Genomic DNA, 19,267 nt, shown 5'->3' on the forward strand with positions numbered 1-19,267 from the left:
TTACAGAGAGTCAGCATATTGCCCCCAACAATCTGGGTCCTCATTTTACCCACCTCGGAAGGATGGAAGGCTGAGTCAACCCTGAGCCGGTGAGATTTGAACCGCTGAACTGCTGATCTAGCAGTAGCCTGCAGTGCTGCATTTAACCACTGCGCCACCTCGGCTCACCTAGACAATACCGAGTGGCTACTGATGTTCCCTCCCAAAGATTGACCAAATATTCCATCTCTCAGGCTGGGGGGTGAAATTATACGCCCCTCAGAGAGGTTTCGCAATTTGGGAGTCCTCCTGGATCCTCAGCTGACCTTAGAACACCATTTGTCAGCTGTGACCAGGGGGACCTTTGCCCAGGTTCGCCTGGTGCACCAATTGCGACCCTACCTGGATCGGAAGGCTCTTCAGACAGTCACTCACGCCCTCGTGACCTCAAGACTGGATTATTGTAACGCACTCTACATGGGGCTGCCCTTGAAGAGTGTTCGAAGACTCCAGCTGGTCCAGAACGCAGCCACGCGAACGATTGTGGGTGCACCCAGGTACACCCACGTCACACCTATCCTCCGCGAGTTGCACTGGTTACCCATTAGTCTCCGGATCCATTTCAAGGTGCTGGTCGTTACCTATAAAGCCCTTCATGGCATCGGACCTGGGTATCTGAGAGACCGCCTCCCGCCTCCTGCCCATAGACCGATTAAATCACACAGGTTAGGCCTTCTCCGGATCCCATCTGCCAGCCAGTGTCGGCTGGCGACTCCCCGGGGGAGAGCCTTCTCTGTTGCAGCTCCAGCCCTCTGGAACGATCTCCCCATGGAGATCCGGACCCTCACTACCCTCCCGGCCTTCCGCAAAGCCGTTAAGTCCTGGCTGCTCCAGCAGGCCAGGGGGCTTTTGAAATATCCAGCCCCTCGGAAATAGTGATTGTTGTATATTTTAATATGTTGTCTTGTGTATTATCCCCTTCCCTTGTTTTATTGTAAGCCGCCCGGAGTCCTTCGGGAGTGGGCAGCATACAAGCTCAATAAAACGAAACGAAACCCCTGAGATTGAAGATGAAACAACCAAAGTACATTTTCATAGGATTTGCCCCTACCTACTGCCTTCATATAAGTAGTCCTCGACTTACAGCCATTTATTTACCATTCAAAATGGCAACAGCGCTGAAAAAAGTGATTTATTACTGTTTTTCACACTTATGACAGTTGCAGCATTCCCATGGTCATTTTATCTAAATTTGGATGCTTGGCAACTGGTTCATATATATGACACTTGCAGTATCCCAGGGTCATGTGTTCCCCTTTAACGACCTTCTGAGAAGCAAAGACAGTGGGGAAGCCAAATTCACTTAACTGTGTTAGTAACTTAGCAGCTGTGGTGATTCACTTAACAACTGTGGCATGGCAAGCAAGAAAGGCCATAAAATGGGGCAGAACTCACTTAAGAACTTTGTCATTTAGCAATAGAATTGCTGGACTCAGTTGTGGTCGTACGTCAAGGACTACTTGTGTTTACACTGGAAACTACAGTATGAACAGGAGATATTCTAAATGTTTTCTTTTCTTTTAATTTAATTAAATAATGAAATTTATTTTTCTAAGTGGCAGGAATACATTAGTTTCATCATTTATTTTTGCATAATAAATTATCTGCATGTAGGTAATTTTGAATTATGGATGCATGGGTTGTGCTTGAAAAAAATGCCAGTGACTCATACCAGATAGTGTTAAAAGAAATAAATATACTTTGTGCTGAGTTTTTGTTATATTTTCTGGTTTTTAAGAGAGTAACTATTAAAGTTATTAACATTCCTATTTTTGTAGCTAGATATGCTTCTCAAATTGTTAGCATTTTAATTTATTTCCTTGATAATAAAGTTGTGTATTTATTTTTTCCATAGTGATGATGATTTGGAACTCAGTGTTATGCCAAAAGATGAGGACATTCTTCAACTTGTAAGTTATACTTCTGATCTAAAATCTAAAATCAAAGTCTCCATTACATTCCTGCAAAAGGGATTCAAGTCTTTAATTAGCACATTTGATGTAATGAAGCTCTGAATAACACTATTTCTGTATTTATAAATAATCACCCACCCATCTTATTCTATTCTATTCTATTTAATTTTATTTGCAATTTTAGTGCTATAAAAATAGGTAAAAACGAACTAGTTTTTAGTAAAAAAAAATGTTTTGTGTTTCTTATAGTTCATTTTAGTGAAATGAATATAAATTATGTTGCCTTCTTATGGAACAGATGCAGTCTACTAAAATGCATCTTGCGGGTGGATAAGTCTATACCAACTTCAGCAGTAAACACATGTTTGGGTTTACTCCCTATATAAACCCAGCTAATAATAATTCAACTGCTGGCTGAAGATCCTTTCTATGGATCCAGATCGACTACCAAGCCTGTTTTGAGGAATAGTTGCATGACATGCTACCTTGAGATTAGTCATTCTGCTTTCAGATGTGTCATCTCACAACATGGATTCTCTATCCAATTTCCAGTCTAATTAGATCTAAAGGCCAGCAAAATGTTCAAAGGAAGTGTCACTAATGTGACTGTCCCAATATTGTATTGCATCACTTAAATATTTTAAGTCTTTGTAGTGGCTGGCTCAACACAAATTACCCTCCCAATTAGAAGAAACATTTAAAACTGATACTCCTCAATGTCTCAAAAGAGCTTGTTTCAAACAACTAGACTCCCTGGTAAGATATGGGGGATTTCATGGAGTTCCATTTGAAGAAAGACTGTGTATTTGTAGAACACCAGCCATTGAAGACAGTGGACATTTTTCATTTAATTTCATTTAAAAACTAAAAAATACTGGGGTACCCAGGAGAAACTGCATGAACCTACATGTCATTAGCAAAACTGCCTTAGTTATATCAAGAGTTATTTCAAAGAGGACATAAAGTTTCGATCACTTTGGGATTAACTGTTGGGGTGCTGATTTATTGTGAACAAGTCCTATTGTTTTCTTTCTATCTACTTGTTTATTAATATTAGTTTTATACTTTGGTATGGTAGAATGACTAAATCAATAAAGTTTACATAATATTCTATAAATGTTATTAGCTTGAAAAGCATACTAAAAAATGTATAGGTAGTCCTCGACTTATAACCATAATTGAGCCCAAAATTTCTGTTACTAAGCAGGACAGTTATTAAGTGAGTTTTGCCTCATTTTTCAAACTTTTTGACACAGTTGTTAAGTGAATCACTGTGTTTGTTCAGTTACTAACGTATTAGTAACTTGTTAAGTGAACCTGTCCCCATTGACTTTGCTTGTCAGAAAGTTGCAGAACAAATCACATGACCCCAAGACATTGCAACTGTTATAAATAATGCCAAACATCCAAATGTTGATCATGTAATCATGGGAATGCTGCAACAGTCATAAGTGTAAAAAATGGTCATAAGTCACTTTTTTCACTGTTGTTGTAATTTCAAACGTTCACTAAACAAATGGCCGTAAATTGAAGAATACCCGTAATAAGAAGATGCAAATAATTTGATAATCTTCAGAAAAATAGAGATAGAAACTTGTTGAAGAGATTATTTTCCTCTTGAACTAAGAAAAACGTATTTGCCTTCCATTTTACCATACAAAAAGTTTCAGGTAGATTATTCTTTCACTTTTTTGATAGATAAATACTTACAGAATTTGAATATAAAATTTTGCTGAAATTTAATGTAAACTGAGATTATGACTATACTTCTAATAGGTAAACCACTTCTTTTTGCTTGGCTTTCATTTGTTAGAAGTGATATTGGAAATTTCCTTTCCTTCATCTGCTCTTTGTTTTGTCCCATGACCCAGCAACAGAAGAAGAGAAGTGGTGGTAGTCAGTAATCCCTCTTTAGATGTTGGTCTATTAGCTCTATGTTTGCTTTTGCCAGTAAACAACCAACCTACCAACAACCAACAACCACCCTAGTTACCTACAGCAATGAACAAAACACAATACAATATCACTATGTTAACACCTATCATTATAGTTAACGCCTAGAAACCTTCTGGCCTAACTTGGTTTTAACTAGCTTTGGGGCAGAAGCAGAAGTTTTGTTCAAGCAGCATGGAGGCTGATTTGTTTTGATGTAAAATCCATCCTTGGGCCTCCATAAGAAAGGCCTAGAAGACAAGACAAGACACTCTGCACTCATGAATCAATCATCCTATTCAAGTATAGTGGAGACTGTTTTACCATCTGTTATTCTAAGTTTTGAAACAAGTATAAAGATTGAAGTGTTATCATGACCCAGACATTGAAAGCCTGAATCATAAAAAATCTTTCCTCATTATCAAAAATTGGAGCCAAATTGAAAGTGCTTTTTTTTGTCTTCCTCAATACAATATATGAAGGTTGCCAATTCAGCTTGTTAGAATACTTAGGATGATCCGGAGAGCTTTGGGCCTGGTAAGTCTGCAGAAAGGTTTTTAATGAGTGGTTTCTATGTACCCCTTAATTTGTTCTTCTTGCTCACGTCAACAATTCATCATACAATGATGAAGTATTTTTTATAATGTAGGCTTTTAGAGTCTGGGTCATGCTAACATCCTGAGTCATTACTGTTTACAAAAATATTTCAAAGTAAAATAAAATTAGGGTGGTGGAATTAGCCTTAAGTAATTTTGTACATAGGAGTCCAAAGCTTTTACTACCTTTTATTTTCCCTCAGAAAGGTTCAAAATAGGAAATGCTGTAATTTTCACTCTTTTTCTCTCTCTCTCTATCTCTCTTTGCTTTTTAATGGATTACTTTAAGTTAAACTTTGCAAAAGTATGGGTCTAACTTTTTTTCAATAACTTTTTTATTTTATTCACAACATTAAAATAAAAGTTCCAAAGAAAAGAGGGGGAGAGAACAGAGCTAAACAAAATATGTATATGTCAATAATAATCATTTCTCCCCATGCAAAAGAGGCCTATGGTTTATGAATTCCCACAACTCTATTTATCCAACCAATTTGACCTAACATCTACCTAAACTTTGCACGAGTATATGTCTTTAACGTTTAAAAAAGATTTTAAAAGTTCAATTTTTATGCATTTAGGTAGTCTATGTATAAGTGCTGGTTTTAAACACATTCAAAATACAAAATTTTGCTTCAAAATATAGGTTTCAAAATGTAATGATTGATTGATTTAACAAATTTATGTATCCATCCAACTCACACATAGTGACTCCAGGTGGCATACAACATTAATAATCCACAACCTAATCCTATGCCCACTGTATTTTCAATATATTAAAGTCTTAGAGTTAACATCAGACATCAACAGTCATTACAGGTGTTCCTCAATGTACAGCTACAACTGAGCCCAAAATTTATGTTGCTAAACGAGACAGTTGTTAAGTGAATTTTGCTCCAGTTTACAACCATTCTTACCACAGTTATTGTGAATCTCACTTCTCCATTGAATTTGCTTGTCAGAAGATCAATGACCCCAGGAAACTGCAACCCTCATAAATATGAGTCAGTTGCAGCCAAATATTCACATGACCAGGGTGATACTGCAACAGTCGTAAATGTGAAGAATGGTCATAAGTCGCTTTTTAAAGGACTGTTATAACTTCAAAAGGTCATTAAATGAACTTGTAAGTCGAGAACTACCTGTATATTTAGGGATGGTGAACATGGGATTTGGCTTGATGGGATTTGGTAACATCATATCTAATAGAGTTTGTGATTTCATGACATTTTTTCTTTTATGGTTGGTCCACAGTCAGTTGTTTAGACTGGATTCTGCATTTTTGCCTGCCTATTGAGTCTTTCCCATGCACCTGGGAAATGTTTTTGTTGAATAATATTAAAGATATTATTGCAAGATACGAGCTGTTCCAAGTAAAACTGACTTTTGTAATTGACCGAAAATTATTGGGTCAATGCAGATTGTGTTCAGATGCTCCAGATGTTTTGGAATTGCACCCAAGAGTTCTTTTATCACTGGTTCTATCACTGGGGTTTTGTTTGTTTTTTGGCCAAGCCATTCTGTTTCTATTTGCAGGACTTTGTATTTTGTGATTTTCTCCAGTTCTTTCTCTTCTATTTTGCTTCTACAGGTATTGCTACAACAACACTGTCCAGACCCTTTTTTTTGCCTTTCTAATCAACAAATGTTTTGTGTGTGCAGTGAGATTCACAGTCTAAAACTGGTGACAATAATTCAAGTGTCGTTATTTTCTATTTCTTTGTCTGCTTTGTGTTCTCACCAGATCTTGCTTGCAACAAAACACTATTTCTAGCAGCTATTCCAATTCACCATTGTTGCTACTTTGTTATGTTGCTACTTTGTAATCAGCCTGTGCAATCATGCAGCAGCTAATGATGTGGTCCACTGTTTCTTCCGTTTCTTTGCAGAGAGGGCATTTTCTGTCAGCTGCTGTCGTCTTAATTCTGGCTTTATATGCATTTTTTTCCCCTTAAGGCTTAGTTTTATTCTGTCAGAATTAGCTGTCTCTTTCTTTCCTGCTCTTAGCCATTGGCGGATCTGGTTGTTATTTACTTTGCCTGTTGGCTTTTTATGAACAGGCTATGTAAAGTTGGTGCTGCCATGTCTCTTTTCTGGCTTCATTTGGTCTTTCTTAAAGGCCAGTTTGGTTTCTGCTATTCAGTAAACCTTCATGGTGTCCTAGCTTCAGCGAATCTTTTTCACTGTCCTTCAGATAGTCTTCCAATGGCCTTTTTCCTTCCACTGTTCTGGCAACATTTCACCCCCCCACCAATACTCCTTGGTCTGTCAACATTGCTATGTGGATGAAGGGGATGATTTATTGTTTCTGGTCTTCCTATTCAAGGCTTCCAGTTGATATTTTGAATCTAATCCAGTTTTTCAATTGTACATCTAATGACTAGAATGCCCAGGTATTAATCACCTTGATGGTATTTCTGCCACCTAGTTTGGACTTTAAGGTCTTCTTTACTTTCTGATGTATTTATTACAGGTAGTCCTTGACATACAACAGTTCATTTAATGACTGTTCAAAGTTATAATGGCACTGAAAAAAGTGACCTATGACCATTTTTCACACTTACAACCATTGCAGCATCCCCATGGTCATGTCATCAAAATTCAGATGCTGGCTAGTATTTATGATGTTTGCAGTGCCCTAGGGTCATTTCCTTTATGACAAGCAAAGTCAATGGGGAAGCCAGATTCACTTAATAAACCATGTTACTAATTTAACAACTGCAGTGATTCACAAATAACTATGGCAAGAACATTTGTAGAATGTGGCAAAATTCACTTAGCAAATGTTCTGCTTAGCCACATAAATTTGGACTCTATTGTGGTTGTAATTCGAGGATTACCTGTGCCAAACTTTTTCTTGAATTCAGTGTATCTGGTGTAGTCACCTTGAAGGATCCCTGATATATGTAGTGATCTTCTTCATCCGTACTTTTGATGCTATTTCTACAGGGCATCTTGATTCTGTTACTTTTCACTATTATCCCCTTGTTTATGGTGGTTCCACCACAAAAGCGCGTAGGACAAAAGCGCGCTCGACAAAAGCGCGCTGTGACGTCATCACAGCGCGACGAAAAAGATCGAAAAAATGTAAAAATAAAGCTAAAACCTTCCCCTAACCCCCCCAAACCTAACCCTAAACCTAACCCTAACCCTAACTCTTAACCTAACCCTAAACCTAACCCTAAACCTAACCGTTAAAGTAACGAAAAACGTAACGCTAACCCTTATCCTAACCCTAACGCTAACGCTAACGCTCTAAAGCTAACCCGAACCCTTACCCTTACCCTAACCCTAACCCTAACCCTAACCCTTACCTTTATGTGAATCGGCTTGCTTTAATTTAATTTTTATTAATTTTTATTTGAATTTTTCGATCTTTTTCGTCGCGCTGTGATGACGTCAAAGGCGCGATTTTTTCGATCGCGCTTTTGCCGTCCGCGCTTTTGACGGGTCACGGTTTATGGTAAGATTAACACATTTGTCCAATCCAAACTCCAATGCAATATCTTGGGTGTATGCCTATGGAGATTCTCAGTCATCCAGATCATAGTTGTCCTAAAGGTGATTTTTTTTCCAGGGGCAACTGAATTGTCTGGTTTTTTTCTTTGAAGATGTTTCGCTTCTCATCCAAGAAGCTTCTTCAGCTCTGACTGGATGGTGGGGTATAAATCCCTCCATTCCCCACCACCCAGTCGGAGCCGAAGAAGCTTCTTGGATGAGAAGCAAAATGTCTTCAAAGAAAAAAATCAGAAGTCCAGTTGCCTCTTGAAAAAAAAGCACCTTTGTGACATCTTGGCTGTCTATTCAGTGTTGAGCATTGTTGTTTAGAATGTTCATCACACTTTTATTATTGTTATAAATAGTGAAAGGCAGCAAACATATTTAATACTCATTTCTCCTCCTATTTTCTCCACAACTGTGAAGTGAATCAGATTTCAAGGGAGTGACTGGCCTAAAGTCATCCAGCTCACTTTTATTTCTAAGGCAGGATTAGAACTCACAGTCGTCTGACTTCTCTCTTGGTACCTTAACCATTGGAGATTTACCTAGAAATAAAAGATAAATATGAATTTATATGAGGTAAAACTAAGGGGGGGAAAAGACAAAAAAGCCATGAAAAGTAGTACAGGAAAAAGGAAAGATATATACAAAAGTGACTTTTCTGCAACAGTTACTAACAAATATATTCCACATTAAACCTTTTTAATCAGCAAATCTATAAATCCCAAGGGGGAGGGGATCAGCAAAAGATCTACAAAAGATTTCCAGTTTTGTTGTATTACTTAGATCAGGCCAATTTTGCCATTTCTGCAAATTCTATCATCTAAACATAAAGGCTGTATCTATACATGGAACTTGGTATTTGATATCACTGTAAAACATTGACTTTGATTTATATATTTTTCTGTATATGACGTTTTCTTTTGAAATAATGAATGACCATATTTGAGTTTTTAAGAAAAATAATCAAAATTTGTTATTATCATCAATAACTTATTGATTAATTACCTAAATTACAAATTATCTAAATTTCTTATGACTGCCTCCTCTAAAAGATCCTGATTTCCAAAATGTTTAGCTCCAGATGTACGTGACATCTTCTTAAATATTTTAAAGATTTTTTTATTTTTTAATATATTCCCCTTTGTGCTAATAGGAAATGAATCAGGAAATGGCTTGCAGCTGGTGATTATATCAGCCTCACAGCTTCATGCCTTTTTTCAACCTTTTTTAAATGCCTGTTTTTCAGAATTTTGCAAAGACACAGGTTTAAGAATAAATATTTGAACCTGCATTAGACTAGGGAGGCAGTATAGGCATCTTTTAGCATGTCACTCAGTATGTTGTTTCCTTAGAATGCACTATTGCTTAATTTTCTAGATGCATTTTTCCAGTGTATCTGCTTTCCTATTCTGAGAAACACATAAATGCAGAATGTATATTTTCTGGTATAACTAATACATGCAAAGATGCCTTACAATTGAAACACAGCTAATTCCTAATTTGTCAGGGAAGGAACAGCAAAGATATAAAAAATGAAAATAATCACATGGTGGGAGTGTTTTTTTTAATGAAAATTATTCTGAAATCATCTTTCTAATGTCAGATGTAGAGTCAGCTGACAGCTTGTGGCTCTGTTCAGATTTATGAGAGGAAGGGGTGCACAGATTTAAAATGCATAATAAAGCCCTTGTTTCGTCATCTGGAAGCAGGGATGGTAGCAGCTCAGAGGAGATGAAAGACTGTTATGTTGCTGTAGCAGAAGGGATGCCTTGTGGCACAAGCAGAGGGCTCCGTTTGCAGCACGAAAGATGCACTGAAGCACACAGCACAAACATGTCTTCTTTTTTTCTGGAAAGCTAGGGAATAAATGCAAGAAGCAGGTATTTAAAAAACAAACCCTGAGACTGACATGCTCACAAGGAGGCTGAAGTTATTGTGTGCACTCCAGTGCACCTCATACGTCTTGGTACCTTCCAGAGAAATCGGTGTAGCTGTATTTTTAGCTTGCTGTATATTCGGCTTCAATATGACAACATAATTCTATCTTTACATATATAGGCAGCTTTTACTATGTTTTCCTGTTTTGTGCCAGCTGCAGTTTTCAAAGGATATCAGAGCACTGGTAAGAGTGTACTGTAGCCATTTCTCTGATTTTTTGTAAGGCATGTGTTTCTTCGTAAATTTGCAAGGAGCTGGATTGTTAAAGCCTGCAAGTTGCTGAAAGCAAGCTAGATCTGCTGGTTAGCTGAATCTCAATTGTAATAGCTATCCTGTTATCACTTTAATGTATGCCTGTGTTAGAATTTTGGATTATTATTATTATTTTTTTAGAAAATGCTTCTAATACTTTGTTTGCATTTAATTACTGCTCGCTGTAAAATTTATTAAGCTATGTGTTTTAAACGGGTCGCCTTTTCATCCTTAGCACTTGCTCTTGATCTAATGTTTATGATTGCATTTAGGCTTGTACAACCTGTCTAATGCTAAGGCAGGGCATGTTGATTTCTCTGAATGGAGCATGTTATGGTTTGAGCAGGAAATGCTGTATTACAGTATCACACACAAGCTGTGTTTGTTTATTTTAAAAGCATCAGGAAAGGATTCCTGCATTGTCAATTCTTAATATTTTTTTTTAAATTACTACTTCAGAAAGTCGTAGCAAAGTATAAAATAATAGTGTTTGCAATTTCTGGCCAGACCTTGAAAATATGCTATTGTTGACAGCTATACAAATAATGTAATATAAAAGAAATAATGCAAAATTTAAGATAAATGTTTTTTTAAGAATCATGTTTTTAAAGTATTAGCTGAAAATGATGAAGTATATAAGAAAAAATCACCTTAAGACAGACTCTGTTTCATGCTTAAGGAGTGCTTGAAAATGCTTACCAATAATGTACGTTCAGGATATCTTTGAGTTTAAAAAATGGCACTACTGTGAAGAGTATGGAATTTATATAAGTAACATGTAAGTTTATTCAGAGGGAGGGTGGGCGTTGGCTGCAACAAAGACATTGCCACTGTCTAGTCATGTTAGATACAGGAATTGTGCCTTTTAGAAAAGCCAATGGATCAAATGCAGAGGCTTCTTGCTGTTTCTATGTGACAACAAACTGCAAATTTAACCTGTCGATATTTATAGAACCTAGCCTCTAGATATAAAAAAATATCAAAGCGGGGGGGAGGGAGAAGAAATTTTAAAATGTCATGGCAGAAAAATAGTTTATATTTATAATCTGTCTTTTTCTTCTTCACTTGCAGTACTTGCTACAATTTGATACATACACATCACACACACACACACAGACACACACACAGAGGGAGAGGGGGAGGGGGGAGATAACGAGAACATACTTCTTTTTGGAGACTTTTAATGCACATTTTATCCATGGAAAACAATTATAAAAAAATATATTGAAACAACCCTTAGTAGAGAGCACTTATTTCACTCTTTTTAAATAGGAAGTCCATTTCTGTCAAGGAATTTAACTTTACCATGTTCATGCCTCTGAAATAGTGTGATGGTTTTCCACTAAATACTTAAAGTGATTTAATTTCTTTTTAAATTTTCTGTGCACAGGCATATTCCCAGGATGCCTACCAGAAAGGCAATGAAGCCTACACTGGTGATGCTCTTTACATACCTGAGCCTCCACCAATAAGTTATCCTCGATTAATATATCCATCTTCTGTCCTGCCATTACCTATGGAGAAAGCACCTCCTGACTTATCACTGGGAAAGCAATCAAAGAGTAGAGCTGTACCAACATTAGCACAACCTGAAAAGGCCTGCAGAAAGGAAATACAAGTGCCTCCATCTCCAAACGATATTGCAAAATCTAATACAGCTGTATGTGTTTGTAACGAGACCATAAGAACAGTTGTTGTGCCTTCCGAGAATGATGTAGACTTTTCATCAGTTAGAACAAATCATACTAGTCCATCACATCAGACAGAAGATATAAAATACAGTTTCAAGGAACAAACCTCTCTAAAAGCAAAACAACGAACCACTTCACCTTCCTCTCCAATGTCCACTGCCATTGTACTTCCTCAGACTCCACTTACAAAACCAACAGATTCCCCAGAAACAGCCTATGATTCTGGAAACTATGAAGGAGAGCCAGAAGGAGCTTCAGGTTGTAGTTCTCCTGCTCAGGGTGGAGATTCTCCCTCTGTTAATATTAATCACAATACTTCTCCAAGTGCCCATCGTAATATAGACTGGAAAACTTACAAAACCTACAAAGAATATATTGATAACAAACGCTTTCCCAAATATGGTTTCAGAACCATACAGGAGAGGTTAGATAGTTTAAGAGGCACATCTCCACATTCAATAGATTTCTGTATTGGCTCACAGGTACGCTGCAGAAGCACCTCTCATGATAGGAGCACACAGTCTCTATCTGTTCGGCAAAGGAGTATATCCCAGGAAAGAGTTAAGGATAGTGTATTAATCAAAAGGTGGCCAAGAAGTGCTTCGCAAGATACTTTAAGTTCACCAGTTATCAGCCCTCGAAGTCATAGGGCACGCTCCTGGAACTATTTAGGCAGACAAGGTGAAGTAGTGGAAAATGTTCACAGTGAGGACTTTATTGCAGATTCAAGCACAGCCAAAAAAATTACACATGAATGTACTGGACTTACTGATCAAAATGATCGTCAAGGTAATTATGAAGCTTCATGGCAACGTATGTTTCAGGGGTCCCTTAGTGATTCAACTTATTCTGTGGCTCCTGGTGTTTATCCTTCAGGTGGCAGACAAATAAGCAACCGAGTCTTAGGACCTTTTGCTCAATTCCAGAAAAATTCAACTGATGTAAAATTGCTGCAGCCTTCCAAGGATTTGCCAACCACTGGAGGCTCAAACTCTACAACCACTTTTCAGGATAGATCACCTCGCTCAACAACTAGAAGCACAAGAAATAGTTCTTTGAAGACCCATGTACGTTATGCAGCAAAGCCATCATTTCCTTCTAATCAGAGTCTGGATAGTGCTACAGCCACAGACCAAAGAGAAATTAATTATGTGCACTATAGTGGCTTGCCAATTCACCAATCAAGTAAACAAGCAGAAAGTCCACCAGATCCCAAACTAGACATAAGCAAGTCTAATCTTTCCCCCGTTTCCTATACAGCTTCTGTCAATTTTGTCCCACAAGTTAACGAGCACTTAACTACCTTGGTTAATTTAGATATTTCTGTCAGAGAAAAGATTCAAAATTTTGAAACTGAAGCTATAAAACAGGCTGAAGTTCAAGCAACAGATGAGACAAACGAAGAAGTGGTTTTGCGGGAAAAGTCATCTTCTGGCCATCAAACTCCACAACTTTTGCGACATCAGTCCTATATTTTAGCTGTAAATGGTCAGGACTCTGCCTCTGAGACCACTTGTTGGTTACCCAATGATGCACGGCGAGAAGTTCATATAAGAAAAATAGAAGAAAGGAAAGCCTCTTGTTCCTGCACACCTTATGATTCCTTGGCATCAATTCCTTTCATAGGTGAGCAAAACCATTTTTATTTCTTTGAATTTGATACATATTTGGATCTTTCATTTAATCCTTTGGCACGAATACAGAGTTTTATTCAATGTAGGTTAGTTTTCTAAACAATAATTTTAAAAATGAATTCAAACTCCACGGTGCCTCCTAGGATCCTTAAATTCTCAGATCAGGTTTTCAATTGTTTTAGTCCAAGGCTAATATACATACATAAATAAGACTATAACTACAGTAGAGGAAAACCAGTGAAGAACGATCCCAGTTTTCCCTTTTTGAGGTCTAATATGGCTAATATGTAGCATGGTTTTTCAGTATCCTTAATTGTAATGTAAGATTGTTAAATTGCTTCAAATTCATTTTAAATCATAAAGATTTGAAACAATAATAATGTCTTACTTTTTTTCTCCAGCATGTGGACACCACAACCATCTACATTTTCTTAATTGGGTAACTGATAATTTGTGCTGATTATTTTGACTTCTTGTTTGAAGCCTTTTGAAATACTGTAGCCATTTCAAAAAAAAAATTCCTGACTTCACTGATGGGCTGCTTTTACAAAGACTTTGGAGTTTGCCTTATTTCTGTTTTGCAACCTGCTTTCTTGAATATTGCACAAAGTGCATATGAGGATTTAGAGCCAGAATAATTGTTTTAAAATCATTTCTCATGTCACCTCTGACTGATACTTATAAGCAATATATAGTTATATTCATATCTAATAGATAGGAGAATATCCCATAGGGGTTTAAGGTTTTGGAGAGCAGAAACTACCATGCTGTAAACTACTTTGGAAGCCCCTTTAAGCTTCTCAAAGGTTTTCTTTTTCAGCAAGACAGACTGAAGTCCCTTGGATTTTATGAGGTAAGGTGCATGGAGAAGTTGCCCTAATTGTAATATTGAATTATACATATTTTAAAAAATCTGATACAAAGTTCATTTGGAAATTTGATACTCTGTGACCACCTCACAATAAAATTTTGGTTTAACTTTTAAAACATCAAGAGGCTTTTTAAAGCTGACCTTTAACTCTCATGATTTTTAGAAGATTTTGTCTAATGGCTGGTGATATACCATTATCAGAATATCACACAACATACTGAAACAAAAATAGAGTCTGTTCAACATAATTTGATTAGTTTTTCTTAGTAAAAAACTGAAGGTGGACATCTAAAAGATGGACATCTAAATTATTGGCTAGTGAAAAAGAGGCCATGAAATAACACAACTCTTAGGATATTATGACTTCCTCAGCTATATCCTTCACATTCTACTTCATTGCAGATGGGCTAATGTGAAGCTCATTGCAGGAGTACTGCTTTGTATATTTTGAACAAATAGACAGTGTTTGGGGTCAAGAACTTGCCTATCAGCTGATGGAGCTATAAACATGTTTCTCTGCCTGATGGTACAATAGAACTAATTTTTATCAACCTTTTTACTTTCAGATTTATATAACTAGCTTTGGTTTTAAGGATTCCGTATACCTCTTTAAAAAGAAATGCTGTTATTCTGAGAAACACTGCAATACAAAAGCATAGTCTACAGTATGACTTGATTTGCTCCAAATAAAGCATTTCTTGGTCAAGATATTGAATGTGAATGAAGCTTGAAGCATAAAAATATGCCTCATTTCATTATTATTTCTAGAAGCTTACGTTGAGAAAATATAATAAGAACCTATTTTAGAGTTTAATAAGAAATTTTTCTTTTTTTATAGATATATTTTGGGGACCTGCTTTTTAAAGTCTGAGAAATAAAGTCAGCATTGATAAATTACAGTTGTTTAAATAAAATAACCTAATTCATGCTTTTAAGCTTTCAAAGCAGCAGTTTTGAAACATTTTACATCTGTATGTATATGAGAGAGAAAATAATATTTTAATTTAGATTGTGAAACCACACTCACAAGGAATCATAGAATTACTAAATCTACCTAGGTTAGAAAAGATTAGACATTTTTGTCTGCAAGTTGGTGTATGCATGTGCGAACTAGAAAACTTGAGTTATAAACCCCGTCTCCTTAAATCAGAGCCACCAATTGCTTTGAAACCACAATGCAATATGTGCATATTTGTTCATACAATAAAAATAATCACTGTTTGCAAATGGCTGTGGAACTATTTTAGATTTTGGCAATTTCTACAACTCTGAGAAGCTTTCAGAACATTTATGCTTTAGAATATGAAGGATAGCTCTGGTGGCAATAGAAACTACAAGATGCTGGCTATGTACAGCCTATGACAAATCATATCACCAGTTACTAGAAGCTATAATCAGCATGTAGCATAGCAGATGTTGATATTTCAGAAATCATGTTGTGGATTTGATTATTTTAAAAGGTGCATTAGGTAATTTTAGCTTCTTACTTAGATTTTCTGTAATAATAGCATTTCCCTTCTTTTGCTGATGGTTCATTATAATAAATAGGGTTGTTGTTTTTGGCGAACTTTTAAAACAGCTTTATTTTACTATTGCATTAATTTTGAAATATTTTTATGCCTACCAGTTGACATTCTCTCTATTAAAAAGATTGATCTATCTAAAAGGTTGATTATTTTGACAAATTTCTTTTATTTAAAATATAGATGACCCTATTATTAAAAGCTTTTTTATGACACTGTATTGATTCAGTTCAGTCTTTGTTCAATTCAATATTTGTCCAAATCTTGTGCAAATGCAACCATTTATATTTTGCGTATGATAATATAGTTGTTAATGAATAGATTCTTAAACTTTAAAGGAAGAAGGAATGGTACTTCTACTGTTATAATTGCAAGCAGCTCTCATATACAGTATGTTCAGTATATTTCAGGACATCATGCTACAACAACATGTATTCTGGATACTCCTGAAGACCCTCCTATTTTCCCCATATTGAGCCAACTCTTTTTATACTAATTTGCTGTATACTTTTTGTAGATGAACTGACCAGTCCTAGTATTGACCTGGACATCACCCACATTCCAGCTTCTGCTGTTATTTCACCACCTCCTTCACGAGCAATGGCCACCACCAGTGCTGTTCCTTTGAGTTGTACTGCTCTTGTACCTTTTATTCGACGTCAACTGTCTTCTGGCCATGGTTGGTATAGCGTTTCAAGCTGTTTTGGCTAAATTCAACAAAACCTGCTTATTTTTAAAATATGGGGTTTTTGCGTTTGCTTTGCTTACAGAATCAATTAGAACTAGTGTCCTAGATGATCAGTTCCCTGCAAAAAATGAAAGGTCCAAATCTTATGATGAAGGACTTGATGATTATAAAGAAGGAAAAAGGTAAGAATTCCTATAAAAATATAAATGTGCATCACTAGATGTTTTATTTAGGAATTTCAATAAAAATGTTCTCTAAAATATCTACCTTACATCTATAGGGCCATAAAGCATGCACCGAGCTTAAAGGAAATTAAGGTCAGTTACTTTATTTTCAATATTTATCTGCTGTGTAAATAACATTAATATTGTGTGATTAAACATTAAATTGCACCTAGGTGTGTGCGAATATAGACGGCTTAAAGTTTAATGGTGGAGGTTTTTTTTTTTAATTAATGTCCAAGCTTAGTGGACAGATGTTACTGACTTTTGCCAATTAAAAAAATTAGCTAGCATTTGATGAAAAAGTCCTTTTTGGCTACAGATAGGATGGCACACTCTGTAGTTAACTTTAGAATTGTTACTACTTCCTTGCGTATTAAAAGAAAACCAACTGATTGAGATATACGGCAGGCCTTTTCTGTAATTCATTGAGGTTCCTTTGATCTGCTAGAAGGAATGTACACCATTGTACACCATTCCAGTCAGCTACTATTAGTGTTAGGTCCCACTTCATGCTAGTTGTCTGTATTTCCACCTGACAGATGGAAGGGAAAGCAGAGGGAGATCTTGAATTTATTAGAGTATGCTGAAGCCAGTTTGATTATGTTTTCTTTAGATTCCAAATAGCCAAGCATCTTCAGAAAATGCAGGATTCAGAAAAGCATCTGCTTCAGAAGTCTTTGGTAACACCTCCAAAGAAGGGTATCTTCATTTTCGGCAGATGGTTACAGACAAGGGAAAGGTACAGTTTTTTCAAACCACAGCTAAGTGTAAAACCTGTCTTATACATATTCAAATGTTTTTAGTTGCCTGCAGGTTTTTCCATTTCCTGTGAAAAATACTCGAAACTTGCTTGTTTTTCTTTTGGCAGAAATTCAACTTTTCAAACTTTCCCGTTAATCTGCATAGACCTGGTACAGTTGTTGCAATCTTCCTGTTCTTGAACTGTTAAAACAAACTTATAAACATTAAACACGATTAAATGATTCTTTGCAACTCAATGCTCTGCAATTCCATTCCTTATCTTATTGATATTTTGGGGCTACTGACACAGATTAATTATTAGGATTTTTTTTTCCTGTCTGAATGTAAAATTCTCAGTGATATAAAAACAAGTCCTCTCTTATTTGTACTCCTTGTTAATTTGTCATTTTTGATTCAGAAAATATTCAATTGGCACTATGACAATTAACCTATTAAAAAGATTATATCTGCTCAGAGTGCCTTAAAGCATCGGCCTCCAACCTTTTGGGCACCAGGGACCAGTTCCTTTTCCACAGACCCTCAGGGCTGTAGTTTTGTGTGCTGCCTGCACCCCGCGGATGGGGTTTAGCTTGTTTGCACAGCCCAGTTGCTGGCATGCTACAGTCCTCAGGTCGGGGTTGGGGACCCCTGCTTTAAATCACTCGCTGAACAGTTTGCAAATATCATCAAATTACCCCCAACAATCTAGGTTCTCATTTTACCAACCTCAGAAGGATGGAAGGCTGAGTCAACTTTGAGCTAGTCGAGATCAAACTCCTAGCAGCAGGCAGAGTTTGCCTGCAATGCTGCTTTTTAACCACTGTACCACCATGGCTGCTTGCTTGGTGGCAGGATTTTTTATTATTATCTATTTATCAAATTTCTACACCACCCACCTCACCAATGTAGGAAATTTACAAATTTTAATGTGTAAAATACTGGGCACACTACTCTTGTTTTCTTAAATAAATATTATTCTTGATCCTATTTTTTAGAGAGTTGGTGGGAGCATCAGGCCATGGAAACAGATGTTTGTCATTCTCAGAGGGTGTTCATTGCACTTATACAAGGATAAAAAAGAACCACCTATGCTTTGTGAGGAGGAACAGCCCATCAACATCAATGCTTGTTTAACAGACATTTCATATAGTGATACCAAGAAGAAACATGTGTTTCGACTTACTACATCAGACTGTGAATACCTGTTTCAAGCTGAAAATAGAGATGACATGCTGGCATGGATTAAGGCTATACGAGAAAACAGCAATGAGGAGGTTGGGCTCTTGTTAAGAATTTATTCTACTTACTTGTTATATTTTGCAGAGCTCATGTTTTCGAGACCCATTATGCAATTCCATATAGTAAACCTGACATGCAATAAATACAAGCTAATGCTATTAAAAATCCATAAACTCACAGGCTTTTTTATAAAGTTGCATGAGATTTCAGTGTTCAAACCAGGGAAATAATACATCCATTAAAATGTGAAAAAGTGATATTGTTAAGAGTCTGTGTGAAGCAAAAAGAATCATTTACACCTTTGACATTTGGCCACACTATTCCAAGTAGATTATGGTTCAGATAAAATGAAATACAGCTCATTTAGATTGACAGGATTTCAGCCAAGGAAGAGCCTTAAGGTATAACTTGCCCAAAAGTTGTGCAGTCCTCTGTCTCCTTCTCTTCTGGGCCTTAATCTGCTCACCACTCTCTTTTATGCCTGT

General features: G+C 36.5%; 1 protein-coding gene across 1 annotated transcript in view; it reads left to right on the forward strand.

Moving 5' to 3' along the window:
* Positions 1-19,267, forward strand: part of ARHGAP21 (Rho GTPase activating protein 21) — a 93,297-nt gene that overhangs the window by 58,265 nt on the left and 15,765 nt on the right. Inside the window, exons 7-13 of the mRNA XM_087712609.1 lie at positions 1,895-1,949; positions 11,562-13,488; positions 16,408-16,569; positions 16,661-16,760; positions 16,859-16,895; positions 17,416-17,541; positions 18,539-18,817. Coding sequence (XP_087568735.1) covers positions 1,895-1,949; positions 11,562-13,488; positions 16,408-16,569; positions 16,661-16,760; positions 16,859-16,895; positions 17,416-17,541; positions 18,539-18,817 — 2,686 coding nt within the window. The remainder of the gene's footprint in view (positions 1-1,894; positions 1,950-11,561; positions 13,489-16,407; positions 16,570-16,660; positions 16,761-16,858; positions 16,896-17,415; positions 17,542-18,538; positions 18,818-19,267) is intronic.

This window comes from Thamnophis sirtalis, unplaced genomic scaffold (genome assembly GCF_051295495.1).
Source record: "Thamnophis sirtalis isolate CommonGarterSnake01/CBP01778 unplaced genomic scaffold, rThaSir2_p1.2 scaffold_4, whole genome shotgun sequence".
NCBI classification, from domain to species: Eukaryota; Metazoa; Chordata; class Lepidosauria; order Squamata; family Natricidae; genus Thamnophis; species Thamnophis sirtalis.